At 40.7% G+C, this 26775-nt stretch overlaps 3 protein-coding genes across 6 annotated transcripts; 2 read left to right on the top strand and 1 right to left on the bottom strand.

Annotated features, from left to right (window-relative positions):
- Positions 1-1410: 1410 nt before the first annotated feature.
- LOC139667671 (bromodomain-containing protein 8-like) lies at positions 1411-13165 on the bottom strand. Its single transcript, XM_071547156.1, has 20 exons — positions 13147-13165; positions 12552-12648; positions 10726-10795; positions 10474-10523; positions 10217-10339; positions 10007-10087; positions 9844-9908; positions 9181-9323; positions 8360-8551; positions 7323-7413; positions 6755-6904; positions 5626-5786; positions 5006-5486; positions 4843-4886; positions 4436-4707; positions 4060-4152; positions 3870-3938; positions 2975-3257; positions 1845-1889; positions 1411-1470 (listed from the first exon to the last, which is right to left on the bottom strand). Exons 1-20 carry the CDS (start codon positions 13163-13165, stop codon positions 1411-1413), a joined length of 2589 nt encoding a protein of 862 aa, XP_071403257.1.
- Positions 13166-14562: 1397 nt separating this feature from the next.
- gng8 (guanine nucleotide binding protein (G protein), gamma 8) lies at positions 14563-19972 on the top strand. Of its 2 annotated transcripts, XM_071547158.1 has the most exons (3): positions 14563-14580; positions 19527-19589; positions 19844-19972. In XM_071547158.1, exons 1-3 carry the CDS (start codon positions 14563-14565, stop codon positions 19970-19972), a joined length of 210 nt encoding a protein of 69 aa, XP_071403259.1. The 2 variants fall into 2 exon arrangements, with proteins under 2 accessions (XP_071403259.1, XP_071403258.1); XM_071547157.1 differs by lacking the exon at positions 14563-14580 and having other exon boundaries at positions 19506-19589.
- A 722-nt stretch (positions 19973-20694) lies between these two features.
- tmem45b (transmembrane protein 45B) lies at positions 20695-26393 on the top strand. Of its 3 annotated transcripts, none has more exons than XM_071547163.1 (6): positions 20695-20818; positions 22456-22657; positions 22752-22964; positions 23100-23284; positions 24561-24700; positions 26143-26393. In XM_071547163.1, exons 2-6 carry the CDS (start codon positions 22468-22470, stop codon positions 26252-26254), a joined length of 840 nt encoding a protein of 279 aa, XP_071403264.1. In that variant the 5' UTR covers positions 20695-20818; positions 22456-22467; the 3' UTR covers positions 26255-26393. The 3 variants fall into 3 exon arrangements, with proteins under 3 accessions (XP_071403264.1, XP_071403262.1, XP_071403263.1); XM_071547161.1 differs by having other exon boundaries at positions 24561-24703; positions 26143-26389; XM_071547162.1 differs by lacking the exon at positions 20695-20818 and adding an exon at positions 21004-21565 and having other exon boundaries at positions 24561-24703; positions 26143-26389.
- Positions 26394-26775: the final 382 nt, after the last annotated feature.

Here is a 26775-nt window from a genome sequence, read left to right as displayed (position 1 = left end):
TGACATTCTGTACAGAGTGGGCAGGGATTGTACTTCATTAGCCCCCAAAAAGCCCCAGAAGCTGTGCATCTTCATCTAAAAGCAGTGATCAATGTGGTTTTGCTGTTGTTTTTTCTTACTGAACACTGAAGCCTAAGATGGCTGTTCTGCAGAGGAGTGAGGGGAAAGATTCACTGTTATATTGTCGATGTGTGTTTGAAGGTCCTTAAAAACTACATTGTTCCTACGACTCCTAACAAAATAAAACAGTGGATCATGCTGTGACTGGATTCTTCACTCCTCTTATCCTCTTATTCTCCTCCTTCCTTATAACTGCTAAGAAGAGTGTGACATGTGGAGGGAAAGTGTTACTACTGTCCCTGCTGGTCACATCTGTTCCTGAGAAAATCCCCAAGCATTTCCCCACTGACAAACACAACATCTTTCATGAATGTCATGGACTTTGCCAAAAGTCTTTCATGAAACGGTTATGAACTATTAAGTCCATTGCAATGCCAATAAAACTTGAAAAATTAAAAATAATTTTTCATATTTAGCAGCTCATGTACAATCATAATCATAAACAGATTTTTTTTTTCTTTTTTAGTTGAAATGTAATCAGGGTCATCTCTCATGAAATGCAAACTATAATATTATATTAACCTCTCTATGGAAAATTCCACTTCCTAAAATGTTCCTCTGGACTATGATGTCCAGATATGAAATGTTCTCAAAACCCTGAAATGGATTTAGCGCATGTCCCATGACGTAATTTTTATTTTTTCATTGCAAGTGTAGCGTAGAGATAAAACCAACTGATCACAATTATTATACCCCATATCAAAAATGATCTGAAAGTAATTAAAAATTCGAAAATTTAAACAAATCAAATGATTTTATACCAACACTGAAAAAGCTTGAAATGATAATTCATATTTTGGGCTCAGATTAATTAAAATCCTGGACCAATGTGTTGTCTTTGGCCTCTGCTTTTAAGTGGTTATCACTGACACAGCCTATTCCCCAAAACAACCATTGACCAACAATGTTAATCTGGAGTTGAACCTGACCCCTTGGAGACTTAATTTAAGCCCTTCTTTAGTCCTGGAGTAGCTCTAGTCTTCATTTATGCAACCTGTAAACCAGAGCAGGCTAAATCTAGAACTATTTGAAGCTATGTCTATGAAAGATTTGAGCTAGTCCATCTCAATGGGTCGTTTTCTTCTAGGATTACATGTAATCCATGTATGTACGGCTGGCTCGGAAGAAATGAGCGTCTCCACATTACAGTCTGCCTAGACTGCAAGTCAAGGATTACATCGCACATTATGCTCATTGCACTTTAAGCAAGCATTCATGTGCAGCTAATAGAAAATAAGTTAAGTCTCAGAATTATGCCATTCACTTTAACTGGGGAGACTCTGTCTGTGGTCATTTCTTCATCTTGAGGTCTGCTTCAATGGCACAACGGCGCCCTCTGGTGCCCCCATCCTGCACAGTCACACAGAGAAAGAAACCGCCTGTTAGATCAGAGTTAGTGTCCACTTATGTAACTCAACTGGCAGTAGCAAGTTACTTGATTGAAATACATATTTAAACTTTCTACCAATCTTTCACATTATACTTAAACATATTATACTTTAACATATTACCGAGCTGATTCAGCTTGCTGAAATTAGCCAAGCTAATTCCCAGATTTAGTTTGAACATGTTCTGGATCATGAGGCCGTGTATGAATGAGTTTTGCTTCATGTATATATAGCTCTGCCATGTTTATTTTGTGCATGTGTCAAGAAGAAAAAAGGCAAAAATTGTGCAAGACAGGGAAGGTTCTTCAGGAAGGAGGCTGTAGGATGAGTACTTACAAAAAGAGAAAGCAGGAAGGCAGGGGAGGCCATGGAGACACTGTCCTGAGAGAGGAAACATGATGCAGGTCAGAGCTCGGACTCACAAGAGGGGCAGAGAAAGGACTGAAGATGAATCAAGAATCTAAAAGATTGCATGGCAATGAATGATTACTTTCCAGAAACCCAATACAACTCATACATTCAGCACAAGGAAGGATGAACAGACATATCTAACAATGAGCCTCTTCATGAGCAATACCTTTACAGCACATTTCTCTATGAATTTGTATATAGGCCAACAGATAGCCATTGTAGAGGTTCCAATTTTTACTTCCTCACTGCACTGCTGTTACACTGTTTCTCCACCCACAAGGAAGATAGTGGGGCTGGGGGGACTTGAACAATTACCACCATTACACAAGTGAAGATGTGAAGATTACAGCAGGACAAACCAAAGGAATCTGTTTTACATTCCATGGGTTAGATAAGGGTAATAAGTAGTATTATTAGTATCAAAGGTAACAGCTCAGGCCTCATGTATCCATAGTGCATGTGCAAATTCGTATCCTTGCATACAAATTATACAACATATACACACACAGCCAGAAGTCAGTAACAATATAGGATATATATAATGAATATATAAATAAATATATAGTTTAGACAGGAATTGGTAAAGCACCAACTCAAAAAGTTTCAATATAAACACAATATAGGGCATTTCAATAATCTATTGCAGCTATATGAATGTGGTCATTATTTATGATAAAGGTTTAGCACACATACAGGAGAGAATTAAGTGAATAAGGAAATAATAAAGGTGTTTCAGTGCCTAGTCCTAAGGCCAAATGTGTCAACAGTGAATATGCACAAAATGTGTACAGTAAAAGATTTATTATATTCATTATTATATTGGGATTAAAAGACAACAAAAATTGACATGAGAATTTGGATATCACTATGCCAACTACACCCCATGCACACATGGAATTTATTTTTTATTAATTGCTGGAAAATGCAAGTTTTTGGAAAAACAACTGCATCTACTACCACTCTTGTTCATCTATCATCTTCAAGCCAGCCAATTGTCTCACCCTTATCTCTTTTTTCACCTACTCTCTGCCTTCATCAAAACCCTACTGAAGCACCTTGTCAGTGGAGTCCTGTTTGCGCGTGCTCTCGCGGCCCCGCAGGCTCTTGGCGCTGATGCCAGACTCGGACGTCTGCATGATGAGCTGGGTGGCTAGGAACTGCTGGATCTGCTCTAGGACGTCGCGCTGCATCTCCAGAGCCATGTGGAACACATCGTGGTCCAAGCTGTTGTACATGACGGCGTTCTGAAACATCAGCATGATGTCCCTCTGGAACTCAGCTGTGGTTCGTACCAAACCTGTCTCAATGTTCTTTTTTATGGTGGACAGGTCCATAGGCCTGGAAGTAGGGGTAGGGGTGAGGGGCAAACGGGAGGTTGGAGTTATGAAGAGACAGCCGAGACCGCTGTTGCGTGAGGAGAGGAAGTATAGAAATTTAGAAAGATGAGCTGATGGAGAGTTTTTGACCAGGGCATCTGATTGTATAAGACAACTGACCACACCACAAAACATTAAAGGGAAATCAAACACAGAGAATTCAGGTTGGACTGACAACTACTGGTTAATTGCAATCTGCTACTGGCTGATCTTGGCTACCTGTTTTGTCATGGATCGGCCAATAGCAACCAACATCAGCCAATAGCAAATTGCAATTGCAATAGCATGCTTTTTTAACCTCAGTCCAACCTGAAAAGTATTTTGTGTTTGGTTTCCCTTTAAAGAATAACTAAACTTCAAACCCAAATCTGTGTAAAGCCTGACATCTAACAGTAAAAAGCATGCTACAGAAATTGCCATCTGCTAGTGGCTGATCTTTGGCGCCAGGTGATGTCACCACCTGTTGTACATAAGTGACATCACCTGGCACCAAAGATCAGCCAAAAAATGTGCTATAGCTAACCTAATCACACTTCATCACCTCACCTCATCACAACACACTGCCAATGCTTACCTGTGCACAATACTGTGGTACCCAGGAGCAATTTCATCTGTTACTGGCTGCAAGAAGACATTTGCATACCTAGAACAGGTTAACTAAAATTAGAACTATTTCAGTAATGGTACAAAGAATTGAAAAATGTAAAGATATCAGAGGCTGAGGATCACTGGCTAGATGTAATTGTTCAGAGTCGAACTCTAACCTGTGATTGGCCGCTGCACGCCACACCAGCATAATGGCTTTCTTCCAGATCTTCTGAGCCTGTATAGCTTCCTGGTCCTCACTGCACACAGAGCTGTAAAACAGTGGCATGTGACAACATGGAAAAAAACAAACACGGAAGGAGGAAGTTTGTACTACTTTTCTCCAGAATGAATAGTGATAAGGAAAGTGTCAAGGAGAACCTGATCTGCAGCATGACACAGTGAGAAATGACAGGTGATATGAAAAGCAAAGGTACTTAAACAATGCCATTACTTCACCACCATTTCTCACTGCACATGTAATACCCTTGTTCTGGCTCACTATAATGACACTGTTCCCTCCCTGCTGCGTGAGCATGAGTGTGTGCTACTCACAACTGAGAGGAGGCAGGGCTGCTGGGGATGGAGTCTGCAGTTGTGTGGAGCTGCAGAGATGACGAAGCAGTGTGGAGGCTGTATCCGTCCTCGCTCTCGCTGGCCGGAGGCTCTAGCTCCGTCTCCCCGTCTGGCTCCGACAGGAACGCCTCCGCCCCGTCCCCCTCCTCTTCCGCTCCGCACGCTGCTGGCCCGTTCCCCTCCAAGTCCGCTTTAGTCCCTGAGGAATTCTCCCCTTCCCCAACACTTACCCCGTCCTCTGCCTTCATCTCCTGCGAAGATGGAGAAAGACGCAGAGAGATTCTAATGGAGCTTACTGTGTAGGAAAGATGTGGAGCTACGCACACTGCATTTCAGTACAGCAATTACAGGCATCATGTTAGCTCTGTCCTCATTGGGTGGTGTACCTTGGGGTGCCTTTCTGTCAGTGGGCTATCTTCTAATACTGAGTCTGCCAAGATAGTAAAGATGAATAATAAGAAGGAAATGGTTATGCAAAATGCATAGTTGCATGCAAACTGCATGTTTTGAAGCAAGTGAATACTAATATTTATGCATGGATGCGCATACCTCCATGGGGTTTATCAGGTCTTTGCTGAGCCCAGTTCTCACTCTCACACTTTATGGTAACGTCCAATGAAATTTGGCTTTCCTGATGCACCTCCTCTCCAGTCTCTCCCTTTGCCTCAGGCTGCGGAGGCGCTCCAGTTTGGGAGTGCTCCGAAATCCTTGAGCTGCGTGAGGACGAGGAGGTGGGAGGAAGGCCCCTTAGTCCCACAGGGAATGCCGAGAGACAGTTATCCTGACTATTGCATGGAGAGGAGAGCGGAGCTGAGATCCCACCCTGAATTTCCAACACTTCTGTCTTCCCCACCAGGCTAGTGTGAAGAGACGAGGGGTGTGGGACTCCTGTGGGCACTACGGGGTTAGACTCATGGGTCTTGAAAGGCCCAGCTTCCCAGGCACTAGACAGGGCATGGCCATTCTCCTCACACAGGGACAGAGCAGCCTCTACTGCAGCTGCGTCCAAAGCCTCCGCATTCTCATCCCCCTGTGGAAGGAGAGATCTGACTCTACACCTTAACACCACAAGCAGGTGCTCCACACACTAATTGCATTATTTAGTTTATCCATAACTGATCTCAGTACTGAGAAAATACTCATGCAAAGTACTTTTTGTCAGTTTGCACCTTATCCTCAATGATGGCGATGATGTCCCCCACTGTCTTCAGGTCCAGTTCGTCCCCCATGTAGGACACAGTGACATCCTCTTCACTGAGCTCAGATACCTTTTCCCCCGTAGAGACAGGCTGGCATCCAGAGGGCACAGATGGCACCATCACATCCCCTTCTGCACACAGACAAGCATCCACATCCCATATCATTCCCAATTTGCACAGATTTTGTTAGTGCACATATAGTGGTTCGAGTTTGGCCTCCTTGACATTTTGCTAATTTTCTAAAAAAATAAATAGTTGGGACTGTTAGATGTATGAAAAATACTTTCACTGGGAAGGATATTCTTCTATTTTTGTCAAAATATAAATTTAAACTAATAGTAAAAATCTAGGTTGTAGTAATCACCCTCTTGTTTGATTTGGACCTAGTTGCCTTAACAGACAAAGCTTCTAATTTTTATCATGTTTTACTCAAACTTCATCTATAGATTTTATTTAAAGGGGTATTTCACCCATAATGCATCTGAACGCTTCTTTGCCTTTACCTTTGGTGTAACTGATACCTTCAGAAATATTAAGATGTGGTCTTTACTTCATTATTGGTTGTGATGCATTTACAGAGGCCTTCTTCACTATGCTAATTATATAAATCAGCTTGGAAAGTGTCTTCCATCACTGAATCTTTGGCTCATGCTCTCCTTTAATCTAATTTAATTGAGTGTTAATTTACACAACACAAGGATTCAGTGTCCTCCAGCAGATGAAACTGTGCAACAATGTTTTTTGGAATATGTGTGAAATGAGACTCAGCTTTGAATCACTCAGCTTTGTTTTTTGCTTAAGTGCCACTTTAAGGATAATAATGATAGTGATTTCCTCTCTAAATTGTTATAATTATGCCTTTATTCTACTTTTGCACAGAAAATGATCATGGGAAATGGATCTGTGCTCATTTGGGAAGAGATGACCATCAAATAGCTAGAAAACATTATGCTGTAGAGTCTCTACTTCAGCTACAAAGCAGATGATATGAAGAGAGTGAGGAGGAATGGCCTGTGGTCTGAGCAGTGAGTCTGGAAACAGAAGGTCGAGAGGAAGGGGGAAGGGGGAAGGGGGAAGGGGGAAGGGGGAAGGGACGGACCTGTACTTGCGGAGGCAGGAGAGTCCAAAGGAACAGGAGTGGCAGCAGACGGAGGAGCGCTGGAGGCAGAGTCTGGACTGGCCATGAAACCTAACGGGGCAGAAAACTGGGTGGGACCAGCCTCCAGGAGACGAGACAACGTAGGGGCACCTGACATGCAAGCATTCACACACACACACACACACACACACACACACGCACACACACACACGCAGAGTGCAGACAAAGCAGTGGAGGCCTTCAGCTAGCCAGGGTTTACACGATACTACCACCTTTCTATGTAGACAGCACATACATAGATTTAAGAGTCAAGTAGCAAAATAAACAAATATAAGTTACAGTTATGCACCAATTAATTCTTGGTACAGGATTTGTAATTGCTAATAAATGATGCAAAAGACTTTCACTTCAAAAATATTCCTAAAACATGCAGATAGGTTATGTATAGAATTTAAACAAATTATAGATCCAGTGTCTATTCTGTGTTTTGGTGTTTGTGGATGTGTTTGTGTATGCATGGGTGTGTGTGTGTGTGTGTGTGTGTGTGTGTGTGTTTGTGTATGCGTACCTGTTGCCTGTGAGACAGGTAGATTGGGCGGAGCCAGCTGCAGGTCATGTGCTCCTGTCATATAACCAGTGGACACATCACCCTCCCCAATCTGGGATATAAACACATATGTGTGAGTGTCCACCCAACTTGCAATTTGTCTGTTTTCTTGTACATGAAGAATTCAAACCACTTTTTCCTCATTTTGTAGTATTACAGCCTGAATCCAAAAATGGATGAAATGAGGAATTGTGTCACTAATCTACACACAATAACCTTTTATATCAAAGTGGATAGAAATTGAAGGAACTGTCCTTATAATTCAGACACACACATCTGGTAAAGGGTATAAAACTATTTCAAAGTGTTGGGAGTTCACAAGAGCACAGAAGGCTCCATCATTAGTAAAGGGGAAAAATATGAAACTACCTAAACTCTTCCTAGAGCTGGCTGTCTGACCAAACTGAGCAACTGTTCAAGACGGACCTTGGTCACGGATTGACAGAACTACAGAGTTCCTTGGCTGCAATGGGAGATCTTGCTATAAAAGGAGCCACTCCTAGCACATGACAAAAGGCCTGGAGAAAAAACGTACATGACAGCAGCCTGGAGGAAGTTGACGGCCACCTGGAGTTTGCAAAAAAGCACCTGAAAGACTGTGAATATGAGGCAAAAGATTCTGTGCCTGATGAAACTTTTCAGCCATAATGCAAAGCGTTAAGATATAGCTCATCACTCATCTAACCCTATGTTTAAAAAGACTGAAAAAAAAAGCAGGTGGCATGAATGCATGCAAAGTCAATGGAAAGAGGTGAAAGGGGCAACATGGATTAAACTTTATGTAGATTGACAAAAACATCTCAATTTAATTCAATTTTAATTCAAGCTGCAACACCACAAAATGCAGAAAAGATCAACACTGTATCTCCACAGATCATGAGATGAAGATGAGATGCCCCAGTGACTTGAGCATGTAAAACTTATATCTAGAGCTTTGACGAAGGCATTAGGCAGTGCAAATCTGGCATTGTTGGCATAATACGTCTCTTCAAACATACCAGTCTGGAGTTTGTGGTTAAGAGACTGCCTTTCTTCAGTAACTCTGACAGGAGGGGAGACGGTGGTGGTGTGGCTTTCTGGCCCAAGAGCTTCTTCTGTGTGGAGTCGTCCAGAAGTGACCCTTGGCTGACCTCATCATTCCCAGATCCACAAGACTCAGCCAATGGCATTAACCTGGCTGATCCCGAGGCCTGGTGACAAAGAGAGGGGAATGCGCAGTAGACTGTTTTAAGTCCTAGGTACTTAATTCCGGTCCTCAAGGTTCAGTATCCTGCAAGATTTCATTCTTCCCTGGTGGTTAATGAGCCACACCTGGTATGTATTTGTAAAAATACTATTACATCATATGACATCTAACCTATTTATACTCCAAACCCTTTGTTGTCTCAATGAAAGGTGTTGCTAAAGGATTAGAGGTGTAGTCTGTATCCATGACTGTCATCGAAAACACTTAAGACTTATTAGATTACTTGCCAAGATGCTGACAGGTAACAAGCATGTCACTGGCCTTCAACTAGTTTTCACTTGTTTCACAGAAACTGGCAAACTGTGCTATTCAAACAGTTCTATTATGTATTACTGCTGTTGCTACAGCTCAAGGATGAAAACTGAGTAGTCTGTGGTAATCTTTAGGGGAATGCTTTGATTCCCCCTTGTTTTGAATGAGCATTAGGCCTACTAAAATAATGATAACAAGAGGCTGGTGCCAATTTCTCCAAAACAATAACACTGGTGTGAGAACTCTTTGACAGTCCTAAGGGCAGGCATGATAAAGGCCTCTGTAACCCTTCAACCTTCTGTTTAAGCAGCAGTGACTCACATTCTTGCTGGACGCAGGATCATCCGTCAGGCCGTGGAGTGGGTCGCCTGGTGAGAAGTCCAGGCTCGGGGAGCTGCAGTCCGAGGGCGAATGCACGGTGACACTGTGCACTCGCTTCGGTGTGTTCTTCGCGGTCTGTCTGGCTGGAAGAGGGAGGGGCAGCAGGGTGAAGACGCTGTTAATTCAGTCATACAAAAGCTCCTCTGCACCTTTCTGGCTCTGCAGGCATGACATGCTATTTTTTTAGGCAAGCATCTACTGTACATGTGCTGATGTTGCTACCAGACTACAGTATTTTAAAATCAGTGGTACAGCCAATCTTTCTTACAAAAAATGCATCAAAGAAACATCAAATCAAGTAAAATATTATTATTTTGCTGCTATAACTTCCTGCTATAATCCAAACTGGTAGAGAACTCACCAGCTAAGCATTAGCTTTTGGCTGAATTAGTACTCACAACCTACTGTTTCTTAAGCTAAATCAGGGTTGTGATTTTATTGTCTATAATAATGCACTCTTGATCAATGCTGCTTTGTAAAACGATGCCCCATGCATCACTTTGACAAAGTGTTGTCAAGCATGTAACTAACACTGAACACTTTTTTGTTTTACCCCAAAAAATACCCTTTTTGACTGGTCTAAAAGATATAATATAAAGATACCCTGATAGGCAGCATCTGTGGTCTTTCTTTTCAACTCTGTCTCCTCCTCCTCCAGTTTCTTCTTTCTGACAGACACAAATAGGATTATTTCATTTTGCTTATCTAGAGACAGTCTAATCTCTAATGTAAAAACAGATCAGATAGATAGCTTGTTGCTTCTTACTGTACAATTTCTTCCCATAACTCTTCTAGTTTGGAATCTAGATGGCCCGCTTGGATCAGCTCAGCCTCTCTCTTCAGCTTCCTGCAGATACAACACATCACATCTCTTATCAATGTGCTCAAACAAATCTCAGTAATGCACTTCAGGATATAACTATGTTTTCATAACTGCGGTCATGTGTTCATGCTGTCGAAAGGTAAGCTCCTGAACCTGTGCTTCTCCTGTGTTTCTTTGATCAACTTTTTCAGTTCGTCGATCCTCTCAGCGGTGAGCCTGCGAACTATCACATCCTCCACCGTCTCCACCACTTCACCTTTCTCCCCGCGCTTCCGCCTGAGGGTAACAGATACTATCACACTTAGTTGTCAGTTGGCCGTGTAGCATCTACTGTCAAAGCAGATGTCAAATATATAAAGCTGCAAATCTTTCAAAAGCATGCGAAGGATTAAAGTGAGTGATGTGCTCACTTTGGGGCTTCTGTTGTTTCCAGGAGCTCGGAGTACTGGGAGGCACAGTGCTGCGATGGAGACATTTTAAAATGTTTAAGGTCATGTTATAGAGAGAAAAGATAGAAGGAAGGAATGAAGGGTATTAAGTAAACCGCTGAAGGCTTTGTGAACAGACAAAATATGTGGTAAAATTACTGCAGCGGTCACAATTATGACTCCTGTTTCAGGTATTTGTGCCCTGTCATATCACATGCTCTGAATCTGTCATACCTTTTGAGAGAACCAATCAGGTGGCCGCCCAGGTTCTGCAAATGGTTTGATGGCTCGACTGACAGACACCCTGTTGAGTTTAATACATTTAGTTTAATTGTAAGATAAATCACATGTTTATGAAATTAAGCCCAGAAAGCCTACTATTTTTGCATCCTGGTTGAAAAACTACTGGCCCGATTTTCATGAAACTTCGTGGAAGGGTGTAGCATGGGCCAAGGAAGAACCCATTAAATTTTGGAGCGAATCCGGATCCGACTCACGAACAAGCAATAATAGCACATAGCTAGAAATCCCTTTGAGCCCGGCTCCTACTGAGGGAGTCTCAGCTGTTTCCTCAAGCCTGCTGATAGATTTAATCCTGCCAGCATGTCCTCAGACCCCCAGGCGCTCCACTCTCCACACAGTGGGACATGCCCAATACAACTCCAGTGTGAGACTCTTGGGGGGCACATGCCCAAACCACCTCACCTGGCTCTTCCTGATCCAGAGAAACAGTCACATTTGTATTTTGGCAAAGGGAAAAATCCATCATCAGTAACCTATCAGTAACTTAGGTACTTAGTACTGTTCCACACAAAAATTTACTCCACTCAAAACTTTACTGCTTCACCTGTTTGGAATAGAATGTAGGGATAAACTCACATCAACAGAATAAAGCTTTCGACACATCTATTAAGTTGCTGAATGGTTTGTTTGTGGTTGTAATCAACCTGTGTTTACAGAGGACACAACTCTCATCCGGGGAACCAGGAAGTGGGCGTGTCTCTGAAGCAAGTTTTCAATGGTAATCACCAGACCCAACACCTACTACTGCCAGTATAATACCGATAAAAGTGCACATGTGTCAGGTGTAATTTTTTAAATGTAGCTATAATATGTAGATTTGATCCTATTTGAGGTTTTGCATTTTATTGTTACACTTAAATAATCTATTGGTTCACAATTTGCCAGTACACCATAATTCACATATTCAACCGAGGGAGCTGAGCCGGGAGTGCCTCTCACATTAATACATTTCTTCTGAATGCTGAAGCAGACTACAGGCTTGATGCTGGTGTTACTTTACTGCCGTGGCTGTATTTATTTCTTGTGCATATCAGCGCTCACATCTGGAGGGGGGTGTCGTTACCAGCAGGTAAAGCTGGTTTGGCATCAGTGCGTCTATCAGGCAAATATCACCTAGATGGAAATGGCCATGCTGACCTCATATTAGCATTTTGAGGGACTACTACTTGAAAAATCAAGTTTCTGGAGTGTTTCATATATATATAGTATACTGTATATAGTATATAGTGATATACTTCCAATTCAAAATGTCTGCCAAAGATAAATAGAATTAAAGTAATTAGGGGTTGATATTAATTTTCTTTACTCGCTTATTCCTGTTCAGGGTCACAGGTGGCTGGAGCGTATCCCAGCATGCACTGGGGTGGTCACCAGTCCATCACAGGGCTAACACAGATAGACATTCACACTCATTCACACAGAAAGGTCTGGGAATTTAACCTGGGACCTTCTTGCTGCGAGCCAACGTGCCACCCAGGGTGATAGTTTTTAATCTTCAATAGCCTACAAAGATGGATGCATACAGGTCATAACTATCACTATGAACGTTCCTATCACTAAGAAGCATGCTGAGCACCAGAACCTAATCTCTACATTTCCATACAGCTCTTGACCCCTGACAGCATTAAATGTTTAACATTTCCATACAGGATCAAACCCCGGAGTGCCTGCTTATGACTGTATTATACTATATAACACCATTTCTAGGTGCGTCAGCTGCAGACTAAGATGGTATTCCAGGCAAAAAGAAATTGTACCAGTTCTGGTCTCCACTCTTCATGACAGATGTGGCCAGACACAGCTTCTCCCTCACTGACCATGGCTCCGTCGGTCCAATGGCAAGCAACTTGTGTTCTGTGGATGTTTGGGAAAAGTGGACAAAATGGAAGATAAATAGCCTGCATACACACACACATCAACAAACTGTAAATGGAGAGTTTACCAAAGCCTTGTCTAAGTATAATTTATCAACGCCTGCAGGCCTAGGCTATGATCTACTGTATCTGAGCTTTATTTTAATGCTACCTACAGCTGCCTAACATACAAGCAGTTCACCTTAGTAGATCACCTGGACACATCATGAGGGCGTGCAGCTAATATCGACCAGACTTAGCATACCCAAAGCATTGTTTTATACTGTTGGTGGTAAACAGGCAGCCCTGCTTATCGACGTTGCGTTGGTGTAAACAGAGCTGTCAACTCATGACAGCCATTCATTCATGCACGCTCTCCTGCAGGGAGCGGAGGCTGCCTTGCACGCACTTGGTAACAGCACGAGACAGCCACCGTTAGCGGATACCATTTCATGACACGCTTGCAAATTTTTGCAAGCTATCTACCGACGTTACTCACTTCCAACCCCGCTCGCCATCTTCCTGTCATCATCCCGACCTCCCACACATCCTCGCAGATCGAAACCCTACGATTAATAACGCTGGCGAAATCCGAAAACGACGCCTAGAGCAGCATTATGTAACACCAACCGATCCGTAACGTTACATTATGTCAAACTCTTTTAACGTCTTTCTTTCTCCCGCACATGAAAACACCGTTGTTGTCGATGAAAGTCACAGTCTTGTGTACTGTGTCTGTCTGGGCGATTGGTAACTTAGGGATAAGCTCAAATGGTAGAGAGCTCTCTCAGTAAAATGACACCGAAAAGGTTTAATTTCGGGAGTGATATCAACAGAGTATACGCTGCCAACTCACATACACAGGAGTAATTTTAGCTAGGTGTCGTCCAGTCTCTTTTATTTTTTATTTTTTTCCCACTTTTAGCTAGCAGCGATCTGTTCGTACACGCCCACATTCAATCATGATGGTACATCCCTGGATGCTGTTGAATATTTTCTGAAGTTATTAACATTTTTTCAGCGTTGTAAGGGGGAGTTTGCACTTTCCCACTCTCCCAGAAAGAGACTTTGAATGTAGCAGTAATAATAACTCATGTTGGCCATGCTGAAATCGTCATACATGGGACAAAAAATGGATCAACTGACTTTTTTATTTTTTTTATTTTGCAGCAATAGCTAAATATGTGTGGGGGTGTGTGGGGGTGTGTGTGGGTGGGTGGGGCCTTTTACATCACTCTTGTGTTTAGCCACCCTACCTACTATGAAAACACATATGTCTAACCTTATGTGTCTATTTTATTCTTTTGCCATTAGATATCTATTACATAAGTGGAACACTGACTTGCATTACTTTATAGCACTGAAAGCTTACAGTTAACCCATAACTATGGGATGAATTTGAATTTATTAGCCTATATGACTTCGTCCAAACCATTTCTTTTTTCTTTTTTCTTTTGGTAAAAACTGATGAATTACAGTGATACACAGTACAGTGCTTCAGATGTAAGTCAGTCAGTATGTCTGATCAGTGTTGAGAGCGTGCCTGGAGAGAGGTGGTTCTGGGATGCACTAATGGCAACACTGATTGTTTTTCCCCCGTGTTTGTGCCACACCCACAACCTGCTCACCACACACATGGGTGCATCTTCTGGGGCAGCAGGAGCGTAAAGGCCAGAAAAGCGGGTTTGTGACCAGAACATTGCTTGGCTGAACCCCCCAGACCATCTGGGAAAATTTGGGTGGGGAGAGTGAATGAGTTCCCAGCAAACACTTTGACTTTGAATAGATGTTGATACAACGACCCGCCCCACCCGTGTAAATATAGTGCCAAAATGAAAACTGATCTAGCACTGATTCTCACCTGATGCAGTTCCTCTCAGTCCTCCTGAAGGAGGAGGAACTTGGTGAAAAGCACATGAATGCTTCCTCATCAGTGAGTTCTACATTTATGGCTGCCTGCGCTGCACACCATGCCCCTACTCAAGATCATCTTGATGAATGGGAGCCAATCATCAAAGCTGATTCTAAACGGATGCAGTTCCTCCAGGACTTGGAGAAGGAGGAAGAACAATGTCCTTTTTTCAAGAGTTTCATCAAGAGGGAAACGGTCAACTCCTGCGCACAGATTGAGGCCGCTGCTGAAAGCTCTGTCACTGTCCATTAACCTGAATGTACTGTGGGAACAAAAGTCTCTGTCCTCTCTGCTGGACCTGACAATATCTCCACCTCAGAGGAGGCTCTCCCCGTCTCTCTTGCTGAATACACCCTGATTCACCTGCTTAAGGAAGGATCAACCAGCTCCTGCTTCAGGAGTCCCAGACTCCAGCCATCCAGGTTGAGGTCAAAGCTCCGCCAAGCCTTGTGGTTGAAACTGTAAAGGACACCAAGGATCTGTCCGGTCTGACCCTGGAAAAAACACTTCCACCCGTCCAACTGGTCAAACCTACAGGACCTCAGAGTTCCAGTGCCAAAGATAGCCTGTCGACAAAACCAAAGAAGAAGAAGGAGCGTGGCTTCTTTTCTTGGCTATCCCGCATATTCTGGGGGAATATCAAGAAATCTGCTGACAACATGGCTGCAACAGCAGAGATGCCGCTCCGATAGACCTGCCAGACAGAAGCAGATGAGCCAAAGTCCTGCTTGAACACCCTCTCACCTGCACCTCATCTTCCTATCCACTTTACACAATTTAACAACTGAATCATTTTATTTGAATACCTTTATTTGCACACTACTGTTACAATGTCTTTGCACATTTCTTCAAAACACACCTTTATTCCTGCAGTTATGGGTAACCTGTAGCCTAAAGCAGTGAAAATGTAATGGAATTAGTAAATATATGTTGGCCATTGACATTTTCTATATCTCTTACTAACAATATAATCAATATTTATTCTAAATGTGGCTGTTTTTTTCACTGAGAATCTTTTAATATACCACTTGTTTTCTGTAAAAAAAAAACAAAAAAAACCCATCAAATTATTATTATAAGTAAGTACAAGGTGTGCAGGCTGTAAAATAAAGCAGTGCTTCTTCCCCTCTTGTTCACAGTAATTCTAGGGTAAGTACAAGGTTGCCCCACAGTAAATACAGTTTAACAGAAAGTCGCATACGTCCATCTGGTAATCGATGTTAGGAGAGGAGACCCTAGACCAGCTGTTTGGTGACATTTCTGTAACAATATATCATAGTAAAAATATGGAACTTCAACACACAGTAACAGACTTAATTGAACATACAAGAACTTTATGGAATGTAATATACAGTATGTTGAGATCAAATATCAAATATGTCAATTTTAGAATATAAAATGTAAAATAAAAATCTTCATAATCTTTTATAAAACAATTTAGGGTCTAACTCCATAACTACAGGGAACAAGCACCGATAACATTTGTTTTGTCCCCCCCCTAATTACGTTATTGTACCCTGTAATTATTTTTTAAGTATGCAATAATTACAAAAATAGTTACACCATAACTACCTTATAAATCTCTCATAATTACAAAATTGTTACCCCTTAATTCCTGGACTTCTTGTTTTGTTACCCTGTAACTGCATTGTTATTTTACTAGTACCCTATAATTACAAACTAGTTACACCGTAATTAGTGGGCTGTAAAAGAAAGCGTTACCGAATAGAGTATGGTCAAATAGAAGTTTGTAAATCTGTGAATGTCAGATTGAAAATAAGATACTGATTTATGCAAATCAGCAATGTTCGCCCTTCCTGTCTGCTGTTATCATTTCCTGTGGTACGGCTTCTGTCATGAATTAACAAGTAAGAGTGAGGGAGGGAGAGGAGAGATGCTAGATGGATGATGGAGTCCATACTTGTCAGCAATGCGTAGAAAACATTTCTCTACATATTACCAGGCGCAGACTGATTGTTCACCACTTGAATTATGCAACATGATTCTGGGTAAATCACAGTATATTTTTGGGCCTTCAGTGACAGAGACTGGTTTAGTGGAGCAGGAGGAGTTGCTTACTGGTATGCTGCCTTATCTTCCACAGTGACAGACCAATTACTGCAGGGAGGGAAACGCATGCTAATGAGGCACTTGACATTTAACTCTACAACGCTGCCACTTTGCCCCCTGCTGCTGTCTGGCATAACTGTCAACCCTACAGGAGAGACTGGCAGCCTTGACGGAGGATAGCTATCAGATAAATAGATCTATCCTCTGAGAAACCTCACACACGTCATCAAAAGTTCCCCTGAAGTGCAAAAATACTTGGTCTTGGATACACTGCATATCATCAAATGTCCTAGTGTATTGTATAAATATTGCCATATGATGTAATATAAAGGATGATGCTCTTGCAATAGCTCAGTATTTGTCTGGTGCTTGACTTAACTTGGTCCTTTTTAATGGGATTATACAGCACACACATTAAGACTCATTAGGTCACTTCACATGAAGCATGGTGCATTTGGAGTCACCTACTGTTATGAATCTGCACAATGCACTTTGGTGTTGTGACGACCCTCCCGCTCTGCCGGCTGCTGCTGTGTGTGTCTTGTCTGTCCTGTAGGAGCCTGGTAGGCGGGATCATCGTCAGCACTGATGGAGTGCACCTGGGCCCGGTGTACTCCTTGGGCTTAAAAAGCCTTCAGACCATCAGTGTCTCTCTCCCTCCTCACTTATGCACACCTTTTGTTCTGTTCTTTTGGTTTGATGAAGTTTGTTTACCCCTTAGTTTTAGTTAATAAATCATTGTTTTAACTTTTACTTTGGCGTATGGCTCCCTCATTGTTACTTCCTTGAGCCAGGTTGTAACAGTCTGGAGGACTGTATGCTTCATTCAATTTTGTCAGTTGATAGAAAACCTATCAACTACCTTTTGTAGATACCTAAAATACAAAAATACAATATGTGACAAAGAAGGTTTTCAATATGATGGAGACTGAACCTTTTGGGAGAGAAGCACCATCAGAACTTGTTTTCAACTCCATCCCTTGCATTGTAGCACAACGCCTCATCGATAGGCAACATGTGTCCATCCCTTTGTAGAGGCTGAGACTGTCAAACTTCCCCAGTCTTTCAAAGTGGAATAAACGACTGGGACTGAGTCTAAGTTGACATTAACTACATTCTACAGGACATTGGAATTTTTAGATTTTTGTCTGTAAAATTTACTGTCAGAGCTGCTGAATGTAAAATGTTGAACTGAAATTTCTGTTGATCAGGAGGGCTTTTATTGTGAAATCTACTCTCCAACTGTGTCACATAATGAAGTTGTTATACAGTAAATACTGATCATTCATTATGTGTTCTTAAGCATGTCATAAAACATGCCATGAACCTATTGTGCATGTGCTGGGTAAATGTATCTCAAAGTAAAGACTTGATAGTTGTCTGATTATGAATTCAAAATAAAAAATGAATTAAAGTCATGGAAAACAATCTTATTCTCTGGAGAGTTCCCTCCTTACAGCCTAAGGCTCTTAGTTTCATGGTGCTAGGAGAAGCTGCACTACATGTAGCAACCATTGTTACAGTGGCAACACGTTAATACTTGACTGTACATTTGGAAAACATGGAAAACTGGTGGTTTCAAATTGTGAATCATATTTTTTTTTCTTTTTCAAACATCAGTGTCAGTGTGTCAAATACACTATGAACAATTCAAAACAAATATCGAATCCTATTCAGGCTCTTAAGAAATATTTCTAATGTTCCGACTGAAAACACAAGCTATTCTAGTTATTATCTCAGGTAAGCGAGTGATAGAGACTGTATCAGGAGGAAGGTCACACCACATGTTGCCTGTAGCTGCTGCATTGAGCCCATCATGGGGGCAGAACCACAGCTAATTATTTGAGGAGGTAACCTATTAAAGCCCTCCTCCTCATCTTTGCCATTAATCTCACTTCATTTGTAACTGTAAGTTGGTGTAGAGGACCCAGTTAGTTGAACCTCAAACGGACTTCCATCCCTGCAGCCCAATAGAAGCTGTCAGTCTTCTTGCGGTGAGTAATGTTATGAATTATTATCAGCTATTATCAATCTTCAGAAAATATGCAATTTATATTAATCTGATGTTGTGAATCATTCAGATAGATGCATGGAAAGAACTTTATCAGATATCAGAACACATGCTCTGATACTGACAGCATTTTTTACAAGTGAAGTGTGAATTAGATATTTTGTACATAGAGAAAACTATTGGTGGTATCAGCTAATCACACTTGCATTAGTCCATTAGTCACAGACAATTTATTGCTGGCTGCTGATGCTTCTCATTTACTGCCCTCTAAAGGGGTCAACAATGTGAGGTGACCCTGAAGTCTGTGCCAATAATTGAGCAACAGAGGAGACACGCAGAAAGGACAGTTAGAAATGTCATCGCAACTCTGTTTTATGTTTCATTCACCTGCAATGCATGATAAATGTGCTATGCCATAATGTTTCAGGGAGCAATAGAACATGTTCTCAAAGGAGGGCGAAAAGGCAGTCATTTGTGAGAAGATGACAAAGCAAAGCGTTACAGTGACAGATAGAAGTTAGGTGTATTTACTTTCTCGGCTATAGCGGATGCTCCCTCAGGGGAAAGCTGCTCCCGCCTGCCCCTCCCCTCCCCTCCCCTCCCCTCTTCCTCTGAGACCCTCCCTGTGCCACTTCCAGCTGAGACCCAGGGAGCAGAAATAACAAGCTAATTGAAACATACTCGTACCATGGCAATGGATACCTGCAATACTTTGAATCTCACGGTGTTAGCGTATTAAGATAGTAATCGTATCATTTTGTTCTTTGTGGATGAAGCAAAATATACTTTCTATATTATTTGATAACTGTCTAAACATCAGATGATTTTGATGCAGGTTGACTGACTTTTGTGGGAAAGGGGCAGGATGTCCAACAACATGGCCAAGATTGCAGATGCCCGAAAGACGGTAGAACAATTGAAACTGGAGGTCAACATAGAAAGGATGATGGTAAGTCAGCACATCATGGAAGTATACAGCTTGATAATTAAATTAACAATCTGCAGGTATTGCATTAGGATGCCCAACGTATGTGAAAATGTCTTTATTTTAATATAAATGGTTTATCAATGTTGAATTGAATAAGGAATTAGCTAAACTTGAAATACCCTTTTTTCCTGTATCCTGCCCACCTCACGCCACTCTTTGACACCCTCTCACACACAAACACACACACAAATGCTCACACACACACTTTTGCACAGGTATCGAAAGCAGCAGCTGATTTGATGGCCTACTGTGAAGCTCATGCCAAAGAGGACCCCCTGGTGACTCCAGTGCCATCCTCTGAGAACCCATTTCGAGAGAAGAAATTATTCTGTGTAATACTATAACCCCCCATATGTAAAAGAAAAACTTACACTAGCATTTCTAGTTATTTAATGTGAGAATTCAATGCCAGCTTTAATGATAAAGCCACTAAGAAAACTTCTACATTCTTTTTTACATTCAGTTTTGTCATTTTTGTAAACCACTCCAATATGTGAATGTAGTTGTTTGAGAACTGACTTTACCTGAAGAATGATTATCGACTGAACATGGTATTGACTGCAATAAACATTTCTTTGGGTGCAAACAAATCGGTGCAAAGTTCATTTAAAAGGGCCAATATACAGTTGCCTCTCCCTGAGCACACAGCCCGACTCTGAGCTTATATATTAACTCAAATGTACCCAGCTTCCCTCTAAATATCATCTGTGCTCCATGACAGGTCTCTGGTGTCTCTTCATAACCTGGCAGTAACATCTTAGATGTCATTTTAAGATATTAAAATGAAAGGCAAAATGAATTGTGGATTTACTTTAAACACAGATTGATGTATTATAAATATAATTTCCACAAGCTCAATATCTTTCACAGAATCATGGGGAAATGATTCTACACTCAAAGTGACAAAGAAAAATCACTATTACTTTGTTATTACCATGCATGATTAAAACAAGAATAGCTCTACTGTTTTTTTGTGTCTAAATTAGTTCCCAGGAGGATGGTCCTTGGTCACACAAAGCAATGCAAATCATGGGTGGAGCTACATGATGATCTCAGTGCGGCTGCAGGTACAGACAGCAGGTGTGCACAGTTTACACAGACCACAGCGCTCTCACTCACTTCACAGCCAGCAGGACTCACAGATTTTCAACAATACTTAGACCGTTTGGGAAGTAGTAGCAGCAAACAAGGTATGAATATTCTATTGCAGAGTAATCATCTGTTTTAGACTGTGGCTTTTATAGTGACAGGAAAGACACATTTTTTCTCTTCTGCTACAGTTTGCCTATATCTGAGCAGGAAAAAATCTGCAGTGCAACAAATGTAAAGCCTAAGTTTATATGATAACTACACACTTTTGCTTCAAATTGGTTTTTACAGAAAGATAAAGTAGCAGCCTTCCTTCGCAGATAAATGTAATTTTATTAGGTGCTAATAACATCTAACTATTGGCCTGTACCTCCAAACAGTTCATGTAGAAATGTGTAACGATGCATACAGGGTAAAAGGATAAGTCAGGGTTAATCAAGTCAAACATGGCCTGTCAAGAAAAACTTGTCTGACAGAACATACCACTCCTTTACGTAAACACACCCGCTCCAAATGCCCACTGACACTACAGACAGCAGAAGGAATCACAGAAAGCAGATTTTTAAAGGATGTATGAATCCAATGAACCAACATTATATTGTCTTTTCTTATATTATTATTAAGTACTAGTTTCCTAAGTACAAATGGCCTACCTGTAACACAAATTCAGACACTATCATATATGAAAAAAATGCCATAGCCTTTAATTTCTTAATTACATGCTGTTGAAGACCCCATGATCATGCTACTACAGTATGTTTCTAGTTTTTGTTGTTAAATGTATCCATTAACATTGAAAAAAACAACAAACAAAAAAAAAAACACCAAGGAAACAGCACATTGATCAGGTATGCATTTTTCAACCAGTAACATTTTGATAAGCACAACCAGTATTACTTTCACTGAAATCCAAAATGTTTTTATCTTGGGCAGCCAATATCTCCGTTCACCAAACCGCTCTGTTTGATTTGAATTTCACTTTTGCAAGACAAATGAGCAGGCATGAAAGGGCCTACTCATCTGAGTATACTCTAACTTCACATCTCATGGTTTACAGTGAGACCCATAATATGATATGAAACTTGGTATTGGAAAGTCAAACTGAGTGTCAACGTTTTAGACAAAATTCTGTTTGATGTTTTGGCTTTAAACTCACTAAATTTCACTCTCCTCACACAATTACTGTAAAGTGGAAGCCAAGACTGCCTGCTTTATTTGAGAACATTTTCAGCCATTTTGCTCATGCTTCTACATTTGGGGTTCTCATAACTGTTCATAAATTCATTAAAAATTCATTTTACAATTAAGTCAAACATTTACTTTGCAATAACTTCTATATGTCAGCAACCCACAAACATCACCTGACTTTGGATATCTCATTGTCAGGTCCTCTTTCTAGTCCTTTTGTGTTTAAATGTATCTCTTGATTTATGGAACTTCAAAAGACTGCTTTTCTTAAGCTTCTCATCCAACATCAAACTCAAACCTCAAAGTTATGTCGAGTGTAGAGCCAAAATATCAAAGTGTTTCTGACTAAAAGTGTGGATGTTATGGATGCAGCAGCTTAGTGCAGAGCCATAAACGCCAAACATAACTGAATTACCATTTGTTGCCATATATGGTTTTATCTTGTGACCAAAGTGTTCCTGACTGAAGTGTAATTGATTGATTCAACTTTCAAACTTTCAACTTATCAAAACTTTAAAATAGAGACGTACTGTATCTCTTATGTTTTCAGGCCTACTAAAAGATGGCCAACTTTGGAGGACATGCCATTCCTGGCACCTTTTTCCTGCTGTATGGTTTGTGGCTATCAGTGAAACACACTCTCCGACACTACTGGAGGAAGAGCCAACCTAAAGCGAGACAGAAAATGCCATCATTCTTTAACAAAATGGACTACTTTGAGGGAGGATTCACAATCTTTGCTGCATTTGTCGGTCAGTTGTCCTCCCAGTGCATCTGCATCATTTAACCTCTCAAAACCTGCTCCAGTCTTATCTGAGTCACTTGTCTCATACTGTCACACTGCAGGTATTATGGTTGAGCAGTTTGTGGTGGATGGGCCCCACGCTCACCTCTATGACGAACCGAGCCACTCCTGGGTCAAGCTGATGAACTGGCAGCACGGCACCATGTACCTGTTCTTTGGAATCTCTGGTATTGCATGTGTTGTCACTACCGCATCCAAATCAGTGCCAACTGGACTTGACCGCCTTGCTCTCTCCTTGGCTCTCTTTGTTGAAGGTAAAGTATCAAAGTATCAACATAGGAAGCTAGATTCCTCCGATGTTATTTCTTTCATATGTGACATCATTAAGACTCCTCACTGACATCTGTACTTGAGCTAAATTCAGTGTCTGACTCCCCTGTATCACCCAGGGTTTCTGTTCTATTACCATGTGCACAGTCGCCCCCCGCTGGACGCTCACATCCACTCCCTGCTGCTCGTGGCTGTGTTTGGCGGGTCAGCCAGCACCATGCTGGAGGTGTTCAAGAGAGACCACATCATTCTGGAGTTGTTCAGGGCGTGCCTGTTCATCCTGCAGGGCTCCTGGTTCTACCAGGTGAGAGCAACATGACTGCTGTGAGAATGGCGTGGTGTTTAAAATCTGATCCCGGGGACACAGTGTGGCTACGGCCTTGAATATTTATTGATCTTTCAGAGATTTCTGATTTGACGTACATGAATATCTTGTACTGTATTAGTCTGTTAAACACACAAAGTTGTACAAATCCAACTGTGTTTTTTTACTACTGCACACTTTACCTACTTTACTTGCCCAAACAATGAGTGTTGAGTAGCTGCAGCACTATCAATGGCTGATATTTTTCTCAGCCTCTGGTGTTATAAATGCACCACTGAATTTCACCCTGCACTCCACTGAAAGGTGTGATAAATGCTCTCAGATATATATTTTTTTGTCCAGGGAAGGGATTTGCTGAGCACACATGCTCTTTTTCAGCACTGCTCTGCTTCATCTTCATGAAATTACACACATTCACACCTGGGAGCTGCCCAGTTGTAATGTTGGCACCCAGGCAGCTCCACCAGAGCAGTTGAGGGTTATACGCCTTGCTCCAGGGTATGACAATGGAATCTGTTACTTATTAAATTTTACTGCCCGGACTTTTCAACCTTGTTCGTAGATTTGAACAGGTGACCTTCAAGTCACTACTAGGCTTCCACCACCTGTATATCTGAAGGCTTTGCTATGTTTTACAACATAGCATTGCTAAACAAACCAGATTACTAATTTTGTGGTGCATGATTAATATGTGAAGGGAGGCAAGAACACTTACAATATTTCTCATACTTATGAGACAGTATTGTTCTGTGCATATCTTTAAGCATCAATGCAGTTTAAGCTGTTAAAGTTATAAATTCCATAGAAATTTAAAAAATAAGTACAAAATCAAACTTATAATTTGCTGGCTTTTTACTCCACAGACTTGGTTGATATACTGTTATGTTCAGTTTCTCAAGCTTATTTTTAAACTACCATTTCAGTCATTTTGACAGTATAATTCTGAAAGATGAATGGCCACCTATGAGAGAGATCTGAGGCACTGCACATTGGACATATCTTCACTATCTGTGAATTATGACAGTCTCTTGACAAGAGTGGAACTTATTTCCTGTAACTGGGAAACAAGTTGTTAAATTAAACCCAACAGCGGACATATGGAACTTGTTGATCTTTCCATTCGATTCTGGACATTACCTCCATTACATTTTTGTAAACACTTCAAGAACAGGCATTAAAGAGAAATTAGAGAAAATGTTCATGTGCATGACACCAAAGATAATCTGTTCCTTCATCACGCTATTTGTTCCTTCAGATTGGATTTGTACTGTACCCGTTAAGTGGACCACAGTGGGATTTGACGTTGCATGACAACATCATGTTTGTCACAATGTGCTTCTGCTGGCATTTAGCTGTGGCCCTGCTTATAGTTTCCATCACCTCTTCTACAGTTTGGTTGTAAGTATCCTGTCCTTAATCTTTACACCTTTTGTAACTAAAATCATCACAATTATTGAATGTAACATAGTAATGTGTAATGTGCTCAATTTATATTAGATAGTAATAAAGTTTTGGTACACAATAAATTAAATTACATTTTATGTTATTACTATGTGGTATCCCCTTAGTTTCATGGTATCTACACAAAAGAGAACTGCAAGTTGATGTGACCTTGTTTCCATTAACCTGCAATAGAAAGTGACTCTCCACTCTACATTTATTCAAATGATCCTTCACTGTCAAATACACAAAAGTTGAAAAGTGCTGAATATTCCACTTTATGAGATACATCTTTTCCTCATAATGTGAACTTGTCTGTCCCATATAATGCAAAGACTATCATCCTCCTTCATGCTGCAATGCAACATAATATTTGGTGGTATTATTGATGTTCATGTGGACTGTTTTAAAGGCTTGGGACACAGCTAATATCAGAATCAACACAGCCAGTTTTACTATTCTGGCTGCTCAAACTGGTCTAAAGTGACTCTACTTCCCAAAAAGTTTGGAGCCCCCTGGTCGAGGCTAAGGAATATCAAAAGCAACTTTAAATATTCAGAGCTTTGCTACATTCTTGTGTATCATCATCATAATTCAGATAAAGCATCTAATCCAATAAAGGATTACTTGAATAACCATGTAGTGTTAAGTGTCAGTTTCAATTAAAAGGAAATTGGGTCAAATTAATTTACAGCTCTCTTTTGCATTTAATTAAACTGAGGGAAAACTAAATTGGTAGAAGGACACCTTGATTTCTTGAGTTTTAGTCTGATCTTTAATTTTCCCTCATCATGCACTTGCTGGCCTGGTATCAACTGCCCTGTGTCTGGTTTGGTTTGGGTCTTTTGATCTTTGTAATTTTTTGATAATTATGTGGCTTTACCTGCAAGATGCTCGTTGGATGCTTTCCAAATTTACAAATCAGCTACTTGTTCACTCTGAGAAGCCTGCATGGGACAAATAAGTAGCAATTTGTCTTGCCTCATGCTTTATACACTACCAGTAAACAAACTTTTGAATTCATTTTTCTTAAGTGTATAACTAGCCCTTCCAGAGTATCTCAAATCTACATCTATCTAAGCTAATCTATCGAAACTTTTTTTTTCTTCAGAAAACTTAAGTATGTGTATGAGTAATTATAGAGAAACTACGGGAAACTGAAAATTTCTTGACAGATATATTGAAAGGGACCTCAACATTTTCAGTTTCAGTCTGTTATCCCTCTTAAGCAGACACCTGCCACATTGAAGGGAACATGTTTCTCTGCAATACTTCAGCTCATCACTTAACTAGAAAATCAGTTAATGTGTAATGTCAATTTGTTAATTTTTTCTTCATGTTTGTCTTAATAGAGGAACTGTCATTTAAAGTTGTTTTTTTTCTTTCCTGTTCAAAAGGGCAGTGAAACGATGCTCGGGAAGGGGAAGGGACATCGAGATTGGAATGAGAAATACATCCTCCAGTTCAAGCTCTGAGAAAGCTCTACTTGTAGGGTCGGATGAAGATTAAATGCATGACTAAGGTTCTTTTTGATTTTACTTAAATTTGGTTTCATTTCCTATGTTGACATGAAATCCTTTTTTTTAAGACTGTCTGCTGTTTTGCACATTGTACTTTAGATTATATTTAAAAATCAATAAAACACTGATAAAATCTGTTAAAATTATATGATATTGTTGCGTGTACTGATTGCTATGAAAGTGAACTAAATACGGAAACACCTGGTAAGAGAAAAAAAAATAATGTATTACAACAAAACTCAACAAGTCACAACATTCATACGAATCAGATAGAACAATAAACCCCATAATCCTTAATATTGCATCATGCGAAAGATATAAAAAGTGGCAATCAGAATGTCCTATTAGTATAGAAACATGAAGTGTTAGTGGAGTATTACAACTGTAACCATAAGATGCAATAAAAAATATTTTTTGTGAGATGAGAAGTCATTATCTCACTAAAGGTTAAAGGTTTGTGAAACATCAGTAGAGCAGTCGGTCTTTACAGAGATGTTGGGATAAAAAGAG

The sequence above is a fragment of the Centroberyx affinis genome, unplaced genomic scaffold, assembly GCF_046629955.1.
Source record: "Centroberyx affinis isolate AG114_WGS23_722 - 3 ecotype Tasmania unplaced genomic scaffold, CSIRO-AGI_Caff_v1 ptg005694l_1, whole genome shotgun sequence".
Taxonomy (NCBI): Eukaryota; Metazoa; Chordata; class Actinopteri; order Beryciformes; family Berycidae; genus Centroberyx; species Centroberyx affinis.
Note: the sequence above shows the minus strand (reverse complement) of the source record. Positions and strands in the feature narration are given on the sequence as shown.

Bases quoted from the DNA above. Each gene is read 5' to 3' on its own strand.
- LOC139667671 (XM_071547156.1), bottom strand. The intron at 10,088-10,216 runs GTTCAGGAGCTT...TTGTATCTGCAG, and splicing joins GAAACACAGGAGAAGCACAG to GAAGCTGAAGAGAGAGGCTG. The intron at 3,939-4,059 runs GTTAGAGTTCGA...AACCTGTTCTAG, and splicing joins CGTGCAGCGGCCAATCACAG to GTATGCAAATGTCTTCTTGC.
- gng8 (XM_071547157.1), top strand. From the start codon at position 19,506: ATGTCCAACAACATGGCCAAGATTGCAGATGCCCGAAAGACGGTAGAA. The intron at 19,590-19,843 runs GTAAGTCAGCAC...ACTTTTGCACAG, and splicing joins TCAACATAGAAAGGATGATG to GTATCGAAAGCAGCAGCTGA.
- tmem45b (XM_071547161.1), top strand. From the start codon at position 22,468: ATGGCCAACTTTGGAGGACATGCCATTCCTGGCACCTTTTTCCTGCTG. The intron at 22,658-22,751 runs GTCAGTTGTCCT...GTCACACTGCAG, and splicing joins AATCTTTGCTGCATTTGTCG to GTATTATGGTTGAGCAGTTT. The intron at 23,285-24,560 runs GTGAGAGCAACA...TTGTTCCTTCAG, and splicing joins AGGGCTCCTGGTTCTACCAG to ATTGGATTTGTACTGTACCC.